The sequence below is a fragment of the Chelonia mydas genome, chromosome 4 (assembly GCF_015237465.2).
Source record: "Chelonia mydas isolate rCheMyd1 chromosome 4, rCheMyd1.pri.v2, whole genome shotgun sequence".
NCBI classification, from domain to species: domain Eukaryota; kingdom Metazoa; phylum Chordata; order Testudines; family Cheloniidae; genus Chelonia; species Chelonia mydas.
The window spans coordinates 69,438,418-69,459,472 of record NC_057852.1 but is presented as its reverse complement, the minus strand read 5'-3'; the positions used below and the strand labels follow the sequence as shown (position 1 = coordinate 69,459,472).

At 42.0% G+C, this 21,055-nt stretch overlaps 2 protein-coding genes across 3 annotated transcripts in view; both read left to right on the top strand.

Annotated features, from left to right (window-relative positions):
• LOC102931483 (probable ATP-dependent RNA helicase DDX60) overlaps positions 1-6,660 on the top strand; it is a 71,086-nt gene extending 64,426 nt beyond the window's left edge. For both annotated transcript variants that reach the window (XM_027829276.3, XM_007067046.4), the window contains 3 exons: positions 1,668-1,819; positions 4,067-4,129; positions 6,062-6,660. In XM_027829276.3, coding sequence (XP_027685077.2) covers positions 1,668-1,819; positions 4,067-4,129; positions 6,062-6,161 — 315 coding nt within the window. In that variant the 3' untranslated portion in view covers positions 6,162-6,660. The remainder of the gene's footprint in view (positions 1-1,667; positions 1,820-4,066; positions 4,130-6,061) is intronic.
• Positions 6,661-15,278: 8,618 nt separating this feature from the next.
• LOC102941655 (probable ATP-dependent RNA helicase DDX60) overlaps positions 15,279-21,055 on the top strand; it is a 72,930-nt gene continuing 67,153 nt past the window's right edge. Inside the window, exons 1-2 of the mRNA XM_043545333.1 lie at positions 15,279-15,602; positions 20,451-20,731. Coding sequence (XP_043401268.1) covers positions 20,470-20,731 — 262 coding nt within the window. The 5' untranslated portion in view covers positions 15,279-15,602; positions 20,451-20,469. The remainder of the gene's footprint in view (positions 15,603-20,450; positions 20,732-21,055) is intronic.

The window sequence follows — 21,055 nt, the reverse complement described above, 5'->3', positions numbered from 1 at the left end:
TTAGTAGAGATCCTCAGGCAAAATTTGCTCCATATTTTTTATTACTTCCAAGGAGTATTCCTAACAAGGAGCTTATTTAATGCTGTCAAATATAAGGAATATATAATGCCTGTTTTCTAGGGCTTAGCTGGCTTCCTGTTCACTTTTGGTGCTGATTTTGATCTAATGCCCTATATAGTTTGAAATCTGTTAAGGGAGAGAGATTCTCTCTACATGTACTGCCACTGTAATTGAAATGAGTTGTGGAACTTTCAGGGATTTAACTATAGAGGCAACTGGCTGGAAGCCTGTCATTTTCAGCAGGTAACATTTAATTTTGGAACACAGTCGCTGCATTTGTTGATCAGAACCTGAGTCTTATGGGGGCCTGGTATAATGCTCATCTATTTACTCACGCTTTTGTGTGAATTGGGTGATTGTGAGGAGCCTATGGAGCTATTTATGAGAGAATGTTAATTTAGTATGATGGAGTTGATAGTGGTTTTTTTTAACTTAGAGCTTCCTGGATAAGCCCATTTTTATAAACAGAAAAATAAATAAAACTGTATCGTAAAGAATAAAACTACTTTTAAAAATTGGTATAGGTGTTTCCTTCCTAGATTCCATAATTAGAAAAGAGACACTCAATTTTTTCAGTCATGCACTAAGCCAGCAGAGGCTTTCAGTTATCAATTCCTTAATATGCCTTCTTTTCTACACTACTAGTAATCTAATAAAATGAGAATAGGTAACAATTGTAGGAAAATAATTTTGTGCAATATTTTAGTAATAATATTAATTTGTCTTAAAATGTAAAATTCTCCAGTAAATAAGAGGTTTCATTGATGGTTACTTTTTCCTTGTCTTTCCATCCTCCTGATAGGAGCTCTAGTATTTAACAGACTGACACTTTGTGCAGTTATTTTCCTTGCCTCTGCTTTAAAAAAAATCTCATTGTGTGTCTGGGCTCTTGGGTTCCATTTGCTATGTAACCTTCTTTGCATAAATTTGGAAGAAAGAATTTCAAAAAACAATCTAAACTTTAGCTCCTAAATATTTAGGCACTTTAATAAGTGGCCTGTTTTTTCAAAAAACATATTGAGGGTCCAAGAGATCCCATTATTCAACAGGAGCTGCTAGGTGCTCAGCATTTTTGAAAATTTGTTCAATTCTTTCGAAGTCTACATAAGGATTTAAGAGCCTAGTTTTTAGGTATGCTTGGCTGGGATTCCTTAAGAAATATTAGTTTTCATAAAATAAATTAACAATCATTATAAAGTGATGACTACTTTTATGAATGCTTTATTTCCAGCAACAGTGCCATAAGGGCTTTGTCCTGCAAACAAAACTACACAATGATGTCAATGGAATTTCTGCTCTTGGGGCCTCAGTTCAGCAAGGTACTTGATCATGTGCCTAACTCTAAGCACATGAGTAATACCACTAACTTCAGACCTTGCTGAATTTAAGCTTCCAGTATCAGACTTAAGTCTGGCACCCAGACACAGAAAAAAAAAAAACAGACTGTCCAGGTAAAACCCAGATACGTGGCAACTCTACTTAAGTATTAAGTTGACAGGTAGATGAGTAAGGTCAAAACATGAAAAACCCTGGATAAGCATGCAAAGAATTTATACAGTAAACCTGAAAGATCTGAATCTTAAAATTAAGTTGCACTGTTTCCTCAGGTCATATTACGCACAGTTGGTATTACTGCTGGAAATATTCCTGTACTTTGTGCAAAGAAATTTGATAATCGAAGAAGAATGATGCCACTTAATGCTTATGCACTTGACTTCTATAAACATGGTTCTTTGAAAGCAATGGCACAAGATAATGGGTAAGCACCTGATGTTTCTTTGATTTCATTTTTCATCTTAATGTAAGCGGGGGAATAGTCCTGCTCTTGTGGGGAACTTTCCTGGCTTCTGCACTACCCCGGAGAAGTGGGCTAGCGAAAGGATCTGAGTCCTCGCTCCCACTTCCTTTACCCAGTGGCCTCCCTGCTCTTGAGGACTCCCCTTCCACTCTCCTGTCTGACAGAATCCTCGTAACCCCAACAAGGCTGGGCCCAGGATTCCTGGGGGGCTCGACCCCCAACCCTGCTGTGGTCACCTAGGACAGGGGCTAGGGCGTTCCCACTCCGGGGTACTCTCTCTGCACTGGGCACTTCTCTGACCCACTGACTATTACATACAATTTAAAGCAAATGCAAGTTATTCAATCAACAATTAATTTTAAAAAGAATAAGAAAAAATGGGAAAGGTTAAAGGAAACACATCAACCCACTCTGTGGCAGAGAACATCACAAACAGTGTCTCTGGAATGTCAGGGCAGTTCACAGTCTGTTCCTTGTAAGTCCCAGGTCTTCTTCTCAGGCCCTGGCTGTGCTGTAGGGATGCTGTGGGTTGGACACTTGCGCTGGTGGTGTCCACACGCTCTCAGGCTCTAAGTGGTAGGACTCTTCTTCCCAATGTCGCCCCCCGCCCTGTCGGGGTTACGATCCAAGCGTGGCCTGCAGAGCCTCTTGGCTGAGGCGTCTCCCTGTGCTGGGCCCGCTGCCCAGGGTCCCCCTCGCTCTCCCCAGCTGCTCACCACACCCAGCTCCAGACTGCTCCAGCCCCAGCTGCACCACGCTGTCTCCACACTGCTGCCGCTCTGCCTCCAGCTCCCTGGGCTGCTTCTTTGGCCACTCTGGCTCTGGTTGCTGCAGCTCTGCTCCCAGGACAGGTCTGCTCTGCAGGCTGCTTCTGTGACTCTGCTCCCAGCACTGACCTGCTTCCTGGGCTGCTTTTCTGGTCTCTCTGGCTCTGGTTGCTGCAGCTCTGCTCCCAGGGCAAGTCTGCTCTCTCTGGGCTGTGCCTCTGGCTTTGGGGCTGCAGCTCTGCTCTCAGGACACGATCTGCTCTCTGTGAGCTGCTTTTCTGGTCCCTCTGGATCTGGCACAGCTCTGCTCCCCAGTTTAGCTTGGGGCCCACTCTGTCTGACGCAGACAAATCCAGCTCACATGGAGGATGGGACCTCCCTGCCTCCTGACTCTCTGATTAGCCTGCCCGTCCTGTCATTCAGGCTGACATGGAGCATTGGCTTCTCCCCATTGTTCCTGGGGGCTGTCAGTCTCAGGGTCCTGATTCCCCATCGACCCTTCCCCCTTTTTAGCACTGGGAGCTAGCCAAGCAAATCACCCCCACTGAATGTTAGTAAGGAGGCAACAGTCCCCTTACGTTAAGCATGGTTGTAACCCTGATAGTTTAAGAGGTTAAAATATTATGCATATTGCATCATCTTCTCCCCAGCCCCACTCATCCATTTCAATGAATGAAGAACATACAAATCTAACTTTTGACTGTGAACACTTCTAACACTATTGCATTTACTAGTGGCCCTCACACCCTTAGATAAGAGGTAGCCCTGGTGTGCTAAATGTTTTGATTATATTTATTGTCCATATATAATTTTTTATGAATCACTCTTTAAACTCTAGGAGAAAAATGCAGTTCAGTGCACAGGCAACTATATAAAGCCTGCCAATATCTGTGTGTTTCACAGAAATCTTTCAAGAGATTTTTCAGTAATCTACTATTTTCAGTGTTCTGATACAGTCTTAGTTAGGGTGAAATTGAGCTCAGTGCAGAGTTCCTGCACAAAGTCCTATGCACCACTTAAGCATGCAAGTAAAGCTTAAGTTCAAAAAGCCTGCTGCCCTTCCATTTACTCTAGGTAAAATTCAACCTTGTGCAGAGTACAGTTACAAGGCTCACTTAAGCTTTTTTTTTAAGGACTTTAGTGGAACTTAAATGGTGCATAAGCCGTCTATGGACCACCTGCACATAGATGAATTTCATCCTCTAAGAATGTCAAGGAGAAATATTTTACTTTTTAATATAATTTACCTGCTTTTGACTGTTGGGCATGCTTAAAAAAAAAGACTGAGCTTGAAATCCTGGCCTATTAAAACTAGTGGTAATTTTGCCACTGACTCCAGTGGGGCCAGGATTACCCTGAATATGTATAAGTGAAACACCTGTAATATACATACTTTAAATACATCTAGTTATTTACATTTGGAAATCTCTTCTTTTTCTAGTATCCATGAAGGAGCAGCTTATCTTCTGCTGAAAGATTTTTCACTCACTATTAAAGCTATCAGGTATACATATGCTGGTGACTCTATTTAAACAAGAAAATGGACTAAAAGGGAAGTTAATTTTTTGTAAATAACTTCAGATACTTTTTAAAATTCATGCTAATTGAAATGAAAAGAAAACTCTGTTTTCACCTGTCTTTTGAAAAATGTGTGATTTTGATAATTATGTCTTGTAAAAATAATTTCTATCCCTAGTAAAATAGTGAATAAAATAGTAAGTAATGGGAAATTCACTAAACATCTACAGGATGAGAGTACCATGTTCATGAGTTTAGAATAGCGTGGGTTTAGAAAGATTAAATCTTGGCAAACAAACTTGACTGTTTTCTAAGTTAGATCTACAAAATCAGTGAGTAAAAGGAAGGAAATAGATGTACTAGGTTTGGGGCCAGATTGCTCAGCTATTGTAAATCAGCATAGCTCTATTGAAATAATGGAGTCAATGGAACTACACAAACTTTAGCTAAGAATCTGTCCCTAGGTTTTTAGTAACACATTTAACACTGTCTGTAAAATCATGTTTGAAAAACTAATTCAAAGTAAGTTGGTTAAGTACACATTTATGTTGACTGATAATTAATGACAAGACTATAAACAAAGGATAATGATAAATCTCAATATAGGTCTTTTTTCTGAGAAAAATGTTGAGCGCACTACTGATCCAGCGAAGCACTTTAGAACATGCTCAATTTTAAGCATGTGAGTAGTTCCATTGACTTCAAGAGAGGGGGCTCAGGGAGAAAACAGCTCTCTAAGAATCCCCTTGCAGAGCTCCTCCCACATCATTCCATTAGGAAGAGACTAATACAGTATAGCATTCCATAGCTTCTTCTGGCTCTGATTTAGCAGTCCTCCTCTATTCAGCAAAGCAATTAAGTATGTGCACATCTTTAAGTATGTCTAAGTCCTGGTCACGTCAATGAAGTGAAACACACGATTGAGTGCATTGCTGAGTAGGGATAAACTTAAGCATGTGACTAAATACTTTGCTAGAAGCCAGAGTAAGGAACTTCCTGTTGGAGTAATGGTGACTTGTAAATGTAGAATTGCAGAATCTAGAACCACAGAGCCTGAAATAGTAGAGGTCCCGTTCCATGAGAGTGGCCTCAAAACGCAATCAAATCCAAGAAATTTGACTTTGAAAACTAAACTGTGTCATAGGACACAGCACTTATATGCTGTATAGGTCGTCCTGCTGATTAATTTGAGAAAAACAGGCACATGACTAAAACAACAACGAGTCCGGTGGCACCTTAAAGACTAATAGATTTATTTGGGCATAAGCTTTTGTGGGTAAAAAAACACTTCTTCAGATGTGTGGAGTGAAAATTACAGATACAGGCATTATATACTGACACATGAAGAGAAGGGAGTTACCTCACAAGTGGAGAACCAGTGTTGACCGGGCCAATTCAATCAGGGTGGATGTAGTCCACTCCTAATAATTGATGAGGAGCTGTCAAGTCCAGGAGAGGCAAAACTGCTTTTGTAGTGAGCCAGCCACTCCCTGTCCCTATTCAGGCTAAATTAATGGTGTTAAATTTCCAAAGAATTTTAGTTCTGCAGTTTCTCTTTGAAGTCTGTTTCTGAAGTTTTTTTGTTCAAGTATGGCTATTTTTAAATCTGTTAAAGAATGTCCAGGAAGACTGAAGTGTTCTCCTACTGGCTTTTGTATGTTACCATTCCTGATGTCCGATTTGTGTCCATTGACTTCATTTTAAAATGAATACACCCAGAGCTTCAGTTTTTAATAAATCAAATAAAATAAAGAGGGAAATAAAATAAGTTGGTAAACATATTTAACTCTAACTATAACTGCTATAAAAAGTTTTAAATCCTCAAACTGGGAGCTACTTTAACATTTAAACTAAGAAAATGTTCTTTCTTTACATAAAAGCAACTGTACATTTAATCCTTTTCCCTTCTATTTTGCAGCGTTTCTCTAAGTGAACTCTGTGATGATGATGAGGACAATGTTGTGCAGGCATTTCACCAACTCAGTGACAGTTACTGGGAAAAACTGCAAAAAGTCTAAGGCTAAAGACATAAAATCATCTATGTGCTGAAGCAACAAAATTCCAAAACTATGTTTCCTCATTTGTTATAACTTGGAAATTTTATTCTTTTGATAACTGCTTTAGGATAGTAATTTAAAATTCGTTTTAATTACATAAAGTTTTGACATCTGTCAACAATTTAATTCCTCAGTAACTCAGTTTTATTATATATTTTATTGGTGTGGCTGGCTATTAGATGTGTTGATTTTACAGATTTTGTGACAATTATGGTACTCGTGGCTCTGCTGTGCATAGCAAAACAGGTTTTGCTTGCCATGCTAGAGCTTTTTTTATGTAAAAAGATTTAGTTTCAAGTATGTATTTGAGAGATTGTGCTAAATATTAAGAATTTAAATTCAGAGATTATGTACAAAAACAACTTATGCTCTGTTTCTTTTATTAGTCTATTAATAAAAAGTAACTTTAATCCAGGGAATAACTTTAATTATACTCTGAGAAATAAATGTATTAATTAAAGTAATGTGTGCCATGACTTTCCTCTTATTTTTAAACTAAAATTATTACTTTTCTATTTTTTTTTTGTTTATGTCCAACAGCAAGCTTTTAATGATGAATTAGTAGACTGAAGAAGCCATGACTGATATAAAAAACTGGGTCCAGAGTTTTGAAAAGGAAGTTAAAAAACTGGAAAGGGTGCAGAGAAGATCCACAAAAATGAGTTGAGGATGAGGGAAAAAATGCTTTACAATGAGAGACTTGAAGAGCTGAATTTGTTTATCTTATCAATCAAGAGGTGACTTGATTATTGTGTAAAAGCACCTTCATGGGGAGAAATACTGGGTAATAAAAGACACTAATGTAGCAAAGAATGGCCTAACAAGAACCAGTGGTTGGAAGTTAAAGCCAGACAAATTCAAATTAGAAATAACCCACACATTTTTAAGGCGAGAGTGATTAACTGTTGGAGCAAACTACCAAGGGAAATGGTGGATTCTCCATTTCTTGATGTCTTCATATCAAGACTGGTTTCCTTTCTGGAAGATATGCTTTAGCCAAACATAGGTTATATAGTGGTAACCAGATGAAATTCTATGGCATGTGTTACACAAGAAATTAGGTTAGATGAGCTACTGGGCCCTTCTGTCTTAAAAATCTATGAATCTGTATAAAAATGGTGAAGGTACATTTGATCAATCAGAAGTTAGGTAAGGAAGAGAAATTATTTATGTATTCTTTTATCACTTAGAGTAAAATTCATTCCTGTGCAGCGGACCAGACACTATACAGTTCCATCCAGGACTTATGCACCACTTAAATCCTACTTAAGACCTCAAAATAGATCTTAAGTTTGATCCTGACCAATGGGAAATCTTGGCAAGTGATTGTATCAAGTGGCGCCATCATCTCCATCAGGGTATCAAAGTCCATGACAGGAGCTGGCTCCTACAGCTTGAGGAGAAAAGAACCTGTAGGAAACACGCAGCTCCCAACCATGATACATACATTTGCAATAACTGCCAAAGATCATGCAAATCTTGGATTGGCCTATTCAGTCAAATGAAACATTGCAAACCAATTACATCATAGGCTGCAATTCCCACCCTCTTTTGCAGACAAAAGGATGCCAACATATAGAAGGCCTGCTTTTTTTTTTATTTTTTATTTTTTTTTTGTAGCTCACAGGCCCTATTAACTTTAGGATGCTTGACTTTACAACCTAAATAACATTCTGTGACATGGTACACAAGAGCAGTCCCTAGCCTCAGCCCTAAATAATTAATGCAGCAGCCAATTAACCCAATTCCAGGACCTCTGGTTAGTGGAAATTTTGATAATATAATATAATCAGACATGAGTTGAGTTGGGTATCATGAAGAAACCCTTTCGCCCAAAAACACAATGGTACCAATCATGACAAACCTAGAACAATTATGTAGACATATATTCAAGAAAATGTTTAACTATCAACATTTTAAAAATTATATTTTAACTCAGTCATGTCAAACATTCAATCCCCATAAAGTTAAATGATGATCCTTGACTGACAGTACTGTGTTACCGGTTAATGCTGAGAACATGATTCCTGATTTTTTTAATGTTACAGACTACTATAAATGGAAGGAGTGCTTCAAGTTGATCTGCTATCATTAGCAAAAAAGACATGGTTCAGTGGTATTGATTATAAGCTTTGTTTATTACAAGAGTTATAATGAAGTACAGGTTAAGACATCAGCATCTGGCTAGAAACTACTGGAATCCATCCACAAACATAGTTACATAGCATACATTTCATAACAGAATTAATTACAGTCCAAAAATAATTTATTACAAAATCCTTGTTTTTACTTTGGTCTTGATAATTTTTAGGTATCAATGGGGAGACAAAGAGTACTGACTAGTAGCTGTATCTTTGGAGAACACCACCACAAAGGATCTGGTTAAACACAATGCTCAGTGTCACCTTGCATGCTATAAGAAATGCACATATAAACTGAATTTGGCAAGGTTGGGGAGGAAGTACATTAAGCATTGGGAAAAAGTTGAAAATGCTAGCACAACCTGACAAACCCAGTTGAAGGTGGAAAACTACAAGTTCAATTTTGTTTAGGCACTTTGCCATTTTGTTCGTAAGGAGTTGTTTGTGCAACATGTTGGTGACCTTCTTGAGACAACTGGCGCCTTTTTCTCTCTAAGGTGGGAAAGAGCAAAGGTCACATGGCCTGTGTTCTGCCTAGTAACAGGAGAGCATAAAAGACTGCTGCACCCGAGAGGAGAAGCTGTCCTTCCTGGTGGCAGTGCAGTACATGTCCTAGCCAAGACTTGGAGGGATCTACAGAAGACCACAGAAGAAGATCCAAACTCCATAGTTCCAGCTATCACTTCCTGATTGATTCCTATCTTACCTGTATCCTGAACTCCTGTGTTCTCACCTTGCTGTCCTGATGTATTCTATCCGTGATGTCTTCTGTTGTGGTGCATTCCTCTGAACCTGGTGGTGTATGCTGTGTACCACTGTACATTACCTGTAGTAAATTCTCCTTTGTCCTCATGGGTTTGGTACCTTGACTTTATGTCAGTTTGTTGTGTCAACCTGTACCTGTATGCCCTTTGTGTATTGTTTTGCTGGGGGTCCTATAAGTTACTGTTTCATAAACCAATTTGCTTTATAGTTAATCATGCCCTTAGTTTTCTCTCCATTGATACATGCGGTTTCGGGGAGTGAGTCTGTTGGGTGGGGACTCTGAGATGTGGAACCTGGAGCACATCCAGTTAACCATAGGCAAGATCTGAGTTCCTGGTTAACACAGAGCTCTATTGAATTTTGAACAAAATATTAAGCATGACTGGGATGACTTCCCTAGAAGTAACCAAACACCGTCTAGACTCCGTAGATGCTGTTAAATGCCAGGAAGGGACCATTTTAAAGCTACAGGATAAGCTTATTTGCACTGGTAACCCATTCAGGTATGATGGACCAGAGCTAATTAATATCATGATGAAAGCAGTCTTCAGCGGTAAGGTAGCTAAAGTATCAGAGTGAAGGTGGCAAAGACTATTTCAGAGCTAACTTCAGACAGGTCATTGTTCATTCCTGGTTGTGTCCAGATCTCTGCATGACACTGATCTATGTGAGACTTTGGGAAAGTGTGAGTTCTCTGTGGTGCCAGACATGATTGAAATTCAAATGCGATGGATCAATGGGAGGGACAGCTCAATGGTTTGAGCACTGGCCTGCTAAACCCAGGGTTGTGAGTTCAATCCTTGAGGGGGCCATTTAGGGATCTGGGGCAAAAATTGGGGATTGCTCCTGCTTTGAGCAGGGGGTTGGACTAGATAACCTCCTGAGGTCCCTTCCAACCCTGATATTCTATGATTCTATGAATGCATATGAGCCAGGCAAAAAGCAAACAAATCCATATCTTGCATGGTCTTCCTAAGCCAGCACCTATTAACAACATGACCGGTACCTTAGACCAACAGAGGCCTTTCAGCACAGTAATCAAGGATGGTATGGCTGAAGTACAAGCTTTAGACAAACTAGAAACTAACACTTGCTGAGATTTGGCAGAACACTTTATTATGAGGCTATTGAGAAAATTCTGGTGCTAAGAAGAAGTCTACCTTGTGTTTGACATGTATGCAGAGGAATCAATTAAAATATTACAAAAAAAAAAGACTCAATGGTATTGCACCTATCCAATACAAAATCATTGACTCCATGAACATCTCCAATGTCACAATGAAGAAGCTACTGTCTCATATTCTCACAAAAGACAAGTTTACTGTGTACCTTGCAGGAAAAATGCTTGAGCATTCCAAGAATTTCTCAAAGAATTTCATCATTGCATGGCATAATGTATCTGCTGCCTCAAACTGTTTAGTGGAGTTTCTTCATAGTTCCCATGACACTAAAATTATTTTGTATGCCATCAATGCCACAGATAGACATGCTACTAAAGTTTGGATTTTTGCACAAAACATAGCTGTTCTAGTGTTTTCTGTGAGATGCTACTCAAGACTTTCTCAAGATTGTGTTTTTTGTGCCTGTTGCTGGAAAACAAAATTACAGTATATTCCTTAGAGATGCGTTTCTTTCATTTGGACCATTAAAAGCCACTGTCTTGCCAGGTTTCCATGCCCTTTTAGCATGTGACACTACTGGAAGGTTGACTTTGATTCAGCCTTCAAAGACTCTCTCCTCAATCTGAAGTTGCTCCTAACAATTGAGACAATCACTGATGAGGCCATAAGTGCACAGGAGGCGTTCATATGCCAAGTTTACCATTTTAAGACCAGTATTACAACACTTGCAGAGCTATGTTGGTGGATGTTCTCCAAGAAGCAGAAAAATGGAGAAAAATTGCCATCAACCATGGGTGCATTTATACCTCCTGTCAATAGGACAAATTATCAAACAATGGAATGGCTCTGGGATGATCTAGTGCATCCAAAACTACCCTCCCCTATCAGGCATGGATGGGTCTTGGAGGATGGACTATGTTATATGTATAAATATATATAAATCACACCAGTTGTATGCGAAATATCAATCCTTCGGCTAATCAAATGCTTGTGTGCAAAGACCAGATACTCACCACCATGGAAATGTTTGACAGCCTGTCTTATATGGATATGTGTGAGTGTGAGATCAGTGTGATGTGTGGAGATGACACTAATGATGACTTTGATGAACAAATGTTTTCAGTCCTACATGTCAAGGTTGATTTCCCTACGATTACCACAGGTCAATGTCTTTTTTATGTAAGCAATGCATGCCTGAGTTAAAGAATAATTTAAAAAGTTGATTTTTAAACACTTTCTCAAATATATATCTACATAATCGTTCTAGGTTTGCCATATTTCGTACATTGTGGTTGTGGGACAAAGGTATCTGAAAACCCTAACACAACCCATTTCTGATGACATTGTATTATCAAAATTTCCACCAACTGGAGGACCTGGAGCTGAGGAACAGCAAGTCCCTCTGCTACACCACTGAGGGTGACACCACTGAAATTATGATTCTGTAGATTTTTACAAATCAAATGACGCCTCCCTTACTTTTCTATCACTAACTTGCCCAATACAATGAGATTTTACTACATTAGGCTCCCAGACTATCTCTGAGGAACTCTTCATGGCACTTGCAGCACTACTCCCTGTGGCCCCTGATGCCTTCACAGAGCTGCAGACTCAGTGTTATAGACTACAAGTTACATTACATAGAAAAAGCTGTTTTCAGAAACCCTGAAAAGACTTCTGCTTGGAACAATTCTTATTAAAAAAAAAACTTCCTTTGAGGTTTGAAGTCTGGTTGGGCAGGACCCGGAGGGCATAGGTGCTGACTTTTGGTTTTGCCGGTGGGTGCCCCATCCCGGCTCCGGCCCCTCCCCCACTCTGCCCCACTCCACCTCTTCCTGCCCCCGCTCTGCCCCCTTCCCTTAGGTCCTCTCCCCTGAGCATCTCCTGCCCACTGCTCACTCCTTTCTGACCCCTACTGCCTTGAAGGTGAGGTGTCTGTGTTTGGGGGGCTCAGCCTCCCACCAAAACTGGCAATTTTCAGCATATTTATACTCTTCTTTCATATTCTGTTATTGAATGTGTGTCTATCATTGGCATCTTAGCAATGTAATCATTATTAAAATACTAATGAAATATATCATTAATAATCATGAATTACAGTATATTAAAATCATTACATTCAGCTACAAGGTGTCTTCACTAACATCCCAATTTAAAGACATTACGTTCACTCTGGGCTTCACTCCTGCTTAGAGCCTGTTTGGGATCTGAGGCCACTGATGGCTGTGGGAAGAAGGTGGCTGGGAGGGACAAGCAGTGGAGAGTCTTTCCCCTCTCCCTGCCCCTTTCTCCTTTCCCTTCCTTTCGCTCTTCCTGCCCCTTTCCCTTTCTGTTGTTTCTTCTCTAAGTCCTTGCTCCCCTTCCAGCTGTTTCCCTCTTCTTGCTTCACACCCATGTCCCTTTTCCCATCTCTCTCTGCTCCCCACCTCCCCTAGTGGTTAATGCACAGGCCTCAGGCTCAGGTGTTCTGGATTTGATTCTCTGCTCTGCCATAGACTCCCTGCTTAGCCTTGGGAAAGTCACTTCACCTCTGTGTGCCCTAGATCCCAACTGCCAAATGGGGCTATTGCTGACCCTGCCTCCTAGGCTAAATCCATTCATGGCTGTGCGATGATGGGGGAAATGGAGATACCAATGTTGGTAGATTTGGGGTGTATTTCTCCAGAGCCAGAGAGTGAGAGCCAGCTCCCCAGGGGGGATGGGAGAGAGAGGGACTCAGTCCAGTTCCGCAAGGCGTGGGATCAGGGCTTCAGCCCTGCAGCTTCTGCCACTAGGGTTGCTGGGGCTCCCGAGCTGGGGACTTGAGCCCCACATGTTCTGCCAGGGTCCGGGGCTTCTCCCCCGCAGTGCGGCTCCTGCCGGGGTCCAGGGCTTCTCCTCTTCCCCCCTCCCCCACCAGCATGGCTCCTGCCAGGGTCCGGGGCTTCTCCTCCACGCCCCCCCCACCCCCAGCATGGCTCCTGCCAGGGCTTCTCCCTAGCGCGGCTCCTGCCGGGGTCTGGGGCTTCTCCTCCCTCCCACTCCCCCCAGTGCAGCTCCTGCCGGGGTCCAAGGCTTTTCCTCCCCCTAACCCACCACTGCACCCAGCCCCTAGCCTAGCTGGGCTCCCTTGGGTCACCTGATGCCTGCTGTGGCCGGAGTGGAGCCTGGCTGGCAGGGAGCAACCATACAGGTGGACGTCATGGCCAAAAGCCCAAGAGGTGTGGGGCAGCCCTAGGCGAGCAAGGGCTGGCTGTGCTGCTGCTGGTAGCCCAGCACTCCTGCCCACGCCTAACCCTAAGGCTTTTTTTTGTGAGACTCACTCAGCCCCTGCCAGAGCAGAGAGGTGGGAAACAGTTGATCTGAGCCTACCCGCCAAACTGCTGATCACAGCTGCAAGTAGGCTGCCCCTAGGAAACAACTCATCTGCCTAGGCACCCGCAAAACAGTTGATCCCTGGCTGCCAACAGCTCGTCATCCCAGTGGGTGCTGAACACCCCCTATTTTTTTTCTGTGGGTGCTCCAGCCCCGGAGCACCCATGGAGTTGGCACCTATGCCAGAGGGGATTTAAGGTGGGCATACCTGCCAACTGGGGATTTGTGCTGGAAATGGCCCTACTTGATGATCACTTTAGATAAGCTGTTACCAGCAGGAGAGTGGGGTGGGAGGAAGTTTTGTTTCATGGTCTCTGTGTGTATATAATGTCTTCTGCAGTTTCCACGATATGCTATGCATCCGATGAAGTGAGCTGTAGCTCACGAAAGCTCATGCTCAAATAAACTGGTTAGTCTCTAAGGTGCCACAAGTACTCCTTTTCTTTTTACGAATACAGACTAACACGGCTGTTACTCTGAAACCAATTTTTTCCTTAAGACTAACCTTTTGGCAATAATCCCAATACATGAGTCAATAATGATTAATATATTATATAAAAGTACTTTTAATTGAACCATCGGGAAGAGTGCAGGACTAAAACCATGAAATCCCGTGATCTAATTGCTACAACCTTTGTCCTTCTTTTCCTCACTACCTCTCTACTGTTTGCTATCCTCACTCACATCACTGTAAACTATTCACGGCAGGGCCCTTATCTGTCTTTACTGTAAAATGCCTAGGGCACAGAAGAATTATTAATAGCACTAGTAATAGAGGTGGTCCAAAACCAGACTCTACTACCGAAAACCACCCAGATCTGGGGGGATTCTTAATCTGAACCCCAATCTGGACCTGAAATTTGTAGTCAGCCCTTATTTCTATAGGGTCATATTGTGATATCCTTCCACGTGTTGAACAGTACCTTATAGGTGTAAGATTCCATTCAATATGGGGAAGGATATCACTGTCTAACTCATAATGGGTAGAACCTAACCCTATAATAGTGGGTAGAACCTAACACTATCTCTATATTGGGTCCAACCAAAACGGTGCTTGAAAGACTGATGTGCCTTAGTTGCATGATTCTTTTCCTCTTCTTGGGAGCTGTGAGACTATGCATTACTTAGAAGTTTAGGTGTAGAGAATGTTCCTCCATGACATGCAATTTCCCCACAATTCTTAAATCATATATGCTAATTGTTACTACTGTATTTAGAAGTGACAATCAATATGAGTTACAAAAATATTTTTTTAAAACTCTTTTCCTCAGAAAGCTCCTCTTCTCTTTCAATTACATTAAAATACATGCTCTTGTTTTCTCTCCCCAATTGTCCCCATTTCCCTATCTCAAATGTCGGCAGGTAGGCATGGTCTGGAGCTGTAAAATTCAGATCCTGAACCAGCAACACCCTGAAATAAGGATTCAGTGTTTGGTTTGGCCTATTATAGAAATGTGGAGGAATAGCTGCAACATACAGGTCTACTATCTAATCCACATAGCTATTTGTACCATACTCACCCCATGACATCTAGAGGCTGGTCCATGAGGCTCAGCACCGCGGACCAGACTTGGGATAATATTGGGCTCTGATGTTTTGTTTGGGCATATTATAGAAACTGAACCATAAGGCACAATTTTGGTCCAAGTTTTGACGCCCCCACAGGTCCGGGGGATCCGGCTCTGACTCCGCCTGCTGTGATAAGAAAGGGAGAGCGGCTCGGCACCATAGGCCTGGGTCTGCGTTCAGAGTCAGCCAAAGGCCGGGGGCGCTGGGGGCTCGTCCGGGCTTTGTCTCGGTGTCTTCCCCTTCCTTCCCCCGGGCGGGGCGGGCGCCTGCAGCTGCCGGGAGCGGCGCCAGCGGAGCAAACTGGTCCCGGGTGCTTTCGAGAGGAGTCGGAGCAAAGGCCGCGGCAGCTCGGCGGGGGCGGCGACAGCAGTGGCTATAAAGAGCGCTCGTTTGCCCCTCTCGGGATGCCGGGCTCGCCGCGTCCTCAGCCGCTGGTCGCGGGGAGCAGAAGTGTAAGGAGCGGGCGCGAGGCGGGAGACAGAGCGCAGCGGGGAGAGACAGGACCTGTGCAGGGGGCTGAGCTGTGGGGCGCCGGGACCTGCCTCCTGCGCTCGGGGAGGGGATGCCCGCACCTGTCCCTGACTGAGGAGGGGGTGCCAGGACCGCTCGCCGGAGCTCGGGCTGGGGATGGAGGGATGCTGGGTACAACCTGAGCCGGCCGCTGCCCATTCTCACCTGCTGCTCCTCACATGGAGCAGGCGGGGTTCGCCTCCGCCCTGCCTCTGCTGGAAGAGGGGCTGCGATGAGTGGGCCACTGTGCCTCCCTCTTCAGTGTTGCGTTTAGCAGCATTCTCAGCGCCGTAAAAGGCAGAGTAGACCTGACCCCGACCGGGGAGCACCGCGGGGCCCTTTGTTTTCGAAGGGCAGGGCGGAAGTTGTTTACGATATTAGACAATGAAACCTACTATCCTGGTTTGTTTTCAGTGCGGTTTGCTTAAGAGAGCAATACTTGCTCTGCAAACTCATCTAGTTGGCATGCACAGGCTGCCAAGCTTGCTGAAGTTGACTAGATGCAACATTTATTTGACCCACTTGATTTTCTACCTTATATTTGTGAAAACGTCCAATTAATTATTTATATGAAGTTTATTAGTACCGTTTATTTGTTTGTTTATTTATTTGAAACAGGCTTTTTCTTTTCTTTTAGATAACACTCTGGTGTTATATGTTTCTTGATTCTGCAAGAAGGCAATGCTGTATTTGGTACTGTTTCTTTCCATAATGGAAAATTTGTAAACTGCAGTAGAACCTTAGAGTTACAAACACCTCAGGAATGGAGGTTGTTTGTAACTCTGAAATGTTTGTAATTGTGAACAAAACCTTATGGCTGTTCTTTCAAAAGTTTACAACTGAACATCGACTTCCTTCAGCTTTGAACTTTACTATGCAGAAGAAAAATGCAGCTTTTAACTGCCTTAATTTCAATGAAACAAGCACAGAAAGTTTCCTTACCTTGTCAAGTCTTTTTTTTAAACTTTCCCTTTATTTTTTTAGTTGCTTACGTTTTCCACAGTACTGTACTATACAGTATCTGGGTTTTTTGTTTGTTTGTTTGTTTTGTCTCTACTGCCTGATTGCATACTTCTGGTTCCAAATGAGGTGTGCGGTTGACTGGTCAGTTCGAATTCGTAACTCTAGTGTTTGTAACTCTGAGGTCATACTGTATTATTCATTATGGTATATCATCTTTTTAATTTTACATTTATTCCACTTTAAACAAATACTCAGTGAAATGTATTCTTTTAGCTCCATGATGCTAAACTTTATAGCTGTAAACCAAAGCGCTCTGTGTGGTATAATTTTTTAGTTAGACAGAATAGTGAGTACATGGTGCTTAATAGTGGATGGTCCCTGTTCAGAAGGCTTTGTGCAGGGTCCAGTCCTCTATGCCATACTCAAGCAAAATTTGACAAGTCAAAAGGAGTTTTTCCTGAGTAAATAGTAGGTGGGCCCACAGTCTGAAGACATACACATAAAAGACCACATATATGGAGTCATAATGTTTTGTGGAGTAGCTGAATATTCTTTGTTTTGGTTTTCACCAAGAAGGTTAGCAGTGATTGGATGTCTAACATAGTGAATGCCTGTCAGGGTTGTTAAGCACTGGAATAAATTGCCTAAGGAGGTTGTGGAATTTCCATCACTGGAGATTTTTAAGAGCAGGTTAGAAAAACACCTGTCAGGGGTGGTCTTGATAATACTTAGTCCTGCCATGAATGCAGGGGATTGGACTAGATGACCTCTCAAGGTCCCTTCCAGACCTATTATTCTATGATTCTATGCTTTGCTCAACATTACCATAGTTCAGTGGGCAGTTACTAGTATTTTGTATTTCAGTAGCCCACAAGTCCTAGACAAAATTGGGGCCCCATTGTGCTAGGCACAGTACAAACAACCAATGACATTTGCAGGAAAGGTTGCATGTAAGAAAAAAATATGTCAGATTCAGCAAAATATTTAAACTTTCTGAAGTTAGTGGGACTACCCATGTACTCGTGCATTTGTGTAAGTGCTTTGCTGAATTGGAACCTATGTTCTTCTGACAAAGTCAGTGGGAGTTTTGGTGTGCAAAGAATTGAGGATCAGTCCTCAGAGGGGGACACTAAAGATTTTTTTAAAAGATCACTAAAAACAGCTTTTCCACATAAATGAAAAAAGAAAAAAAAATCAAAGCTTTTAATCTACTTTCTGCCTTTTATTATGACCAAATACATAGAATATTGTGAAGCGCTTTAGTTATAAACTTTGTATATCTAAAGATAATGAGTATTAAAGTTCATATTTAAAATTGATAACCACTACATAAAAATGTAGTCCTTGACTTGTATGATATCTTAAAAGTAGTTATAACAGTACAAATTCTATGTACAGATTATAGCTATTACAGTTCAAATTTATTGTTATGATAACCACATAAGATATAGTACTTGATTTGTGTATGATATTTTAAAAATAGCTGTAACCAGGGGTGAAAGTAACTTAAAGGACTTACCAGTACACTGGAGTCCTGAGCAGGGGGCGTGGCCTCGACCAGAAGAGGCATGGCCTCAACCAGAAGAGGCAGGGCCTTTAAAGGCCCAGGGCTCCGGCTGTGGCTGGGAGCCCTAGGGACTTTAAATCACCCACAGAGCTACCAGTTGCAGAGGCAGCTGGGAGCCCCGGGGCGATTTAAAGGGCCCCGGGCTCTGGCCATCACTACCGCAGTGGAGCTCCGGGCCCTTTAAATCTGCGCTGGAGCCCTGCCGCCACTACCCTGGGGCTCCAGCAGTGGGGCTCGGGAGGCGCTTTAAAGGGCCTGGGGGCTCTGGCCGCTGCTACCCTGGGGCTCCGGCAGTGGGGCTCAGGTGGTGCTTTAAAGGGCCCTGGGCTCCAGCTGCTGCGGGGAGCCCGGGGCCCTTTAAAGCGCCAGCCTGGGGAAGCCAGTCCGGTCCGGCACAGCGTATTGGCTCTTGCCGGTACGCTGTACTGTACTGTACTGGCTTACTTTCACCTCTGGCTGTAACAATGCAAATATTGTATACAATACGTTTTATTTGCTTTTATCTTTCATATAGTTTTGAAAGTACTGTTTTCTTGTATTTGATTGTTTATTTGACACCCTGAGCATCTTGTCTGGAGATGGGAGCTTTATTAATGCAAAACCATTATAAATGAAATTTATATTTACTAACCATTATTTGTAAGATTATTTTCCTTTTCCTTTTGTTTTATTTTGGTAACTAAAATAAAAGAGACAGTCATATCCATTTTTTAAAATTGCAGACACTAAACAAACACATAACAAGTGGTGTCTATACCTTGTGCCTACCTGCTAGGTGAATTTCAACCTTGTAAAGTAGATTGGGCACCAATAGTTATTTTTATTCATTTAAATACATATATCAGAAAATAATAACATTAGGTACTGGGATCAATAAGGTGTGATATTATTTTGCTGTGGAGAGACTCACTGCAACAAATCCAAAAAACCTTATAATACTCTGCTATTTGGGAACCATATATGACAAACACTGAATCCAACACTTATGCTACTGGATCTTAGTATGTTATATTTTCACAATTATTGAAAATGTTGGCTGTCCTTTTTCTTCTTCTCCTTCTTATGACTGGAGTTAGCTTTGCATTTTATTTGTAAGTTATATTTTCTCATAAAAAAGTATTGTCATTAAATGTTTGCAGTAACAAACGTGCCACATATTCTCCTTACTATATTTGTAGTGTGGAACTTATTCTAGTAACAATCTTCAAAAATTAAAATAAATAAATAAAATAAAAAATTAAAATAAAATAAATAAAATAAGATAGGTTGATAGGGAATTATGGAAGATAGGATGGGGCTGGATAAGTCTTTGGTGTGTGTGAATGAAATGTAATCACTGAGATGTTGGCTATGCTGATGTGTCAGCATAGGATGAATTAGAAGATATTCTGCAAACCCTTATTTATAGGAGCAAATACAAGTACAAGTAGCTCATACAAGTAGTTCCATTAAAAGCAATGAGATTTTTAGTAATTTTAAGCTATTTGTGTTGAAAAGGCCCCAATCCTGCAAAGAAGTGCATGTAGGCAGACCCCTGCTCTTATGCAGAGCCCCAATGGCCCCTGACCAACACAGGATTGAAAAAGCTGAAAGGTGGTACAGAACCATCTTTCCCTTATTCTGGATTTACATTTGACATAGCTGAGCCCATTGACTGCAGTGGGAGTTCTGTGTTAGTAAAGCAAGCAAGATTTGGTGCTTTATTTTTCTCCATATTCCTTTAGGTGAATAAGCCATGGCTCTGTGTATGGGGCAATATAGAGATGAATCAACCCAGCAACAGTTTTGTGGGACATGCCTCCTAGCTCTCTGGCACTCCAGAGAAGGAAAGCTACTACAGCACCTCTTTAAAAGGTGCAAGATTAGAAGAGGTTCCTTGCACCTTTCCTCCCCTTCCCCTTTTGTTCACCCATTGAAGGGCCACACAATTTTTTTCTTGTTGAATAAGTTCTTGTTGAATAAGGATGACTGGCTTGATGTGTGAAGAAAAAAGATTTGACAAATTTTAGGAAACTGAATTATATGAAAATGTTGAGTAATTATTGCAGAATGTAATAGTGAGTAGAGTTTGTTGGAAAATGGAAAAAATTCTCACAGGGATAGTCACAAAATGCTTTCTTTTTTTTGCCCAAGTTTTATTCAATGGAAATTTTCCAGTCACCTCTAATAGCAAGGTGGATAATTTAATGAACCAAGTCTAAGAGCACACCATAGTTACTGAAAATTAATGACTGGCGATTAAATAAATTTTTTTTTTTAGAGACCAAAAAGAAAGTCTGATGGCTTCTGCACAAACTGATCCTCAGGAAGATGGGAGTGTGAATGGGAGTGAGAGTGACAGTAGTGCTGATGAAGAGAGCGAGACCACGGACAGTAGTCTGGAGCATTATTCTTCCCCATTTGATGGAGAAGAAGATGGAGAAAATGAAGTTGAAGAAGATAAAAGCCATCATGACTTTTCAGGTATATTGAGAGCTGAAGAAGAGTTGCAACATGTTTCAAAAGCTGATAGAGAAGATTCCAAAGAACTCAGGGACACACGTGAGTCCCCAAATCCTGGTAAGATGTTAGCTGCTTATGCCAGTGGTTCCCAAACTTGTTCCACCACTTGTGCAGGGAAAGCCCCTGGCGGGCCAGGCTGGTTTGTTTACCTGCCACATCCGCAAGTTTGGCCAATCGCGGCTCTCAGGGGCCACGGTTCGCTGCTCCAGGCCAATGGGAGCTGCTGGAAGTGGCGCGGGCCGAGGAACGTACTGGCCGCCGCTTCCACCAGCTCCCATTGGCCTGGAGCAGCAAACCGCGGCCACTGGGAGCCGCGATTGGCTGAACATGCGGACACAGCAGGTAAGCAAACTGGCCTGGCCC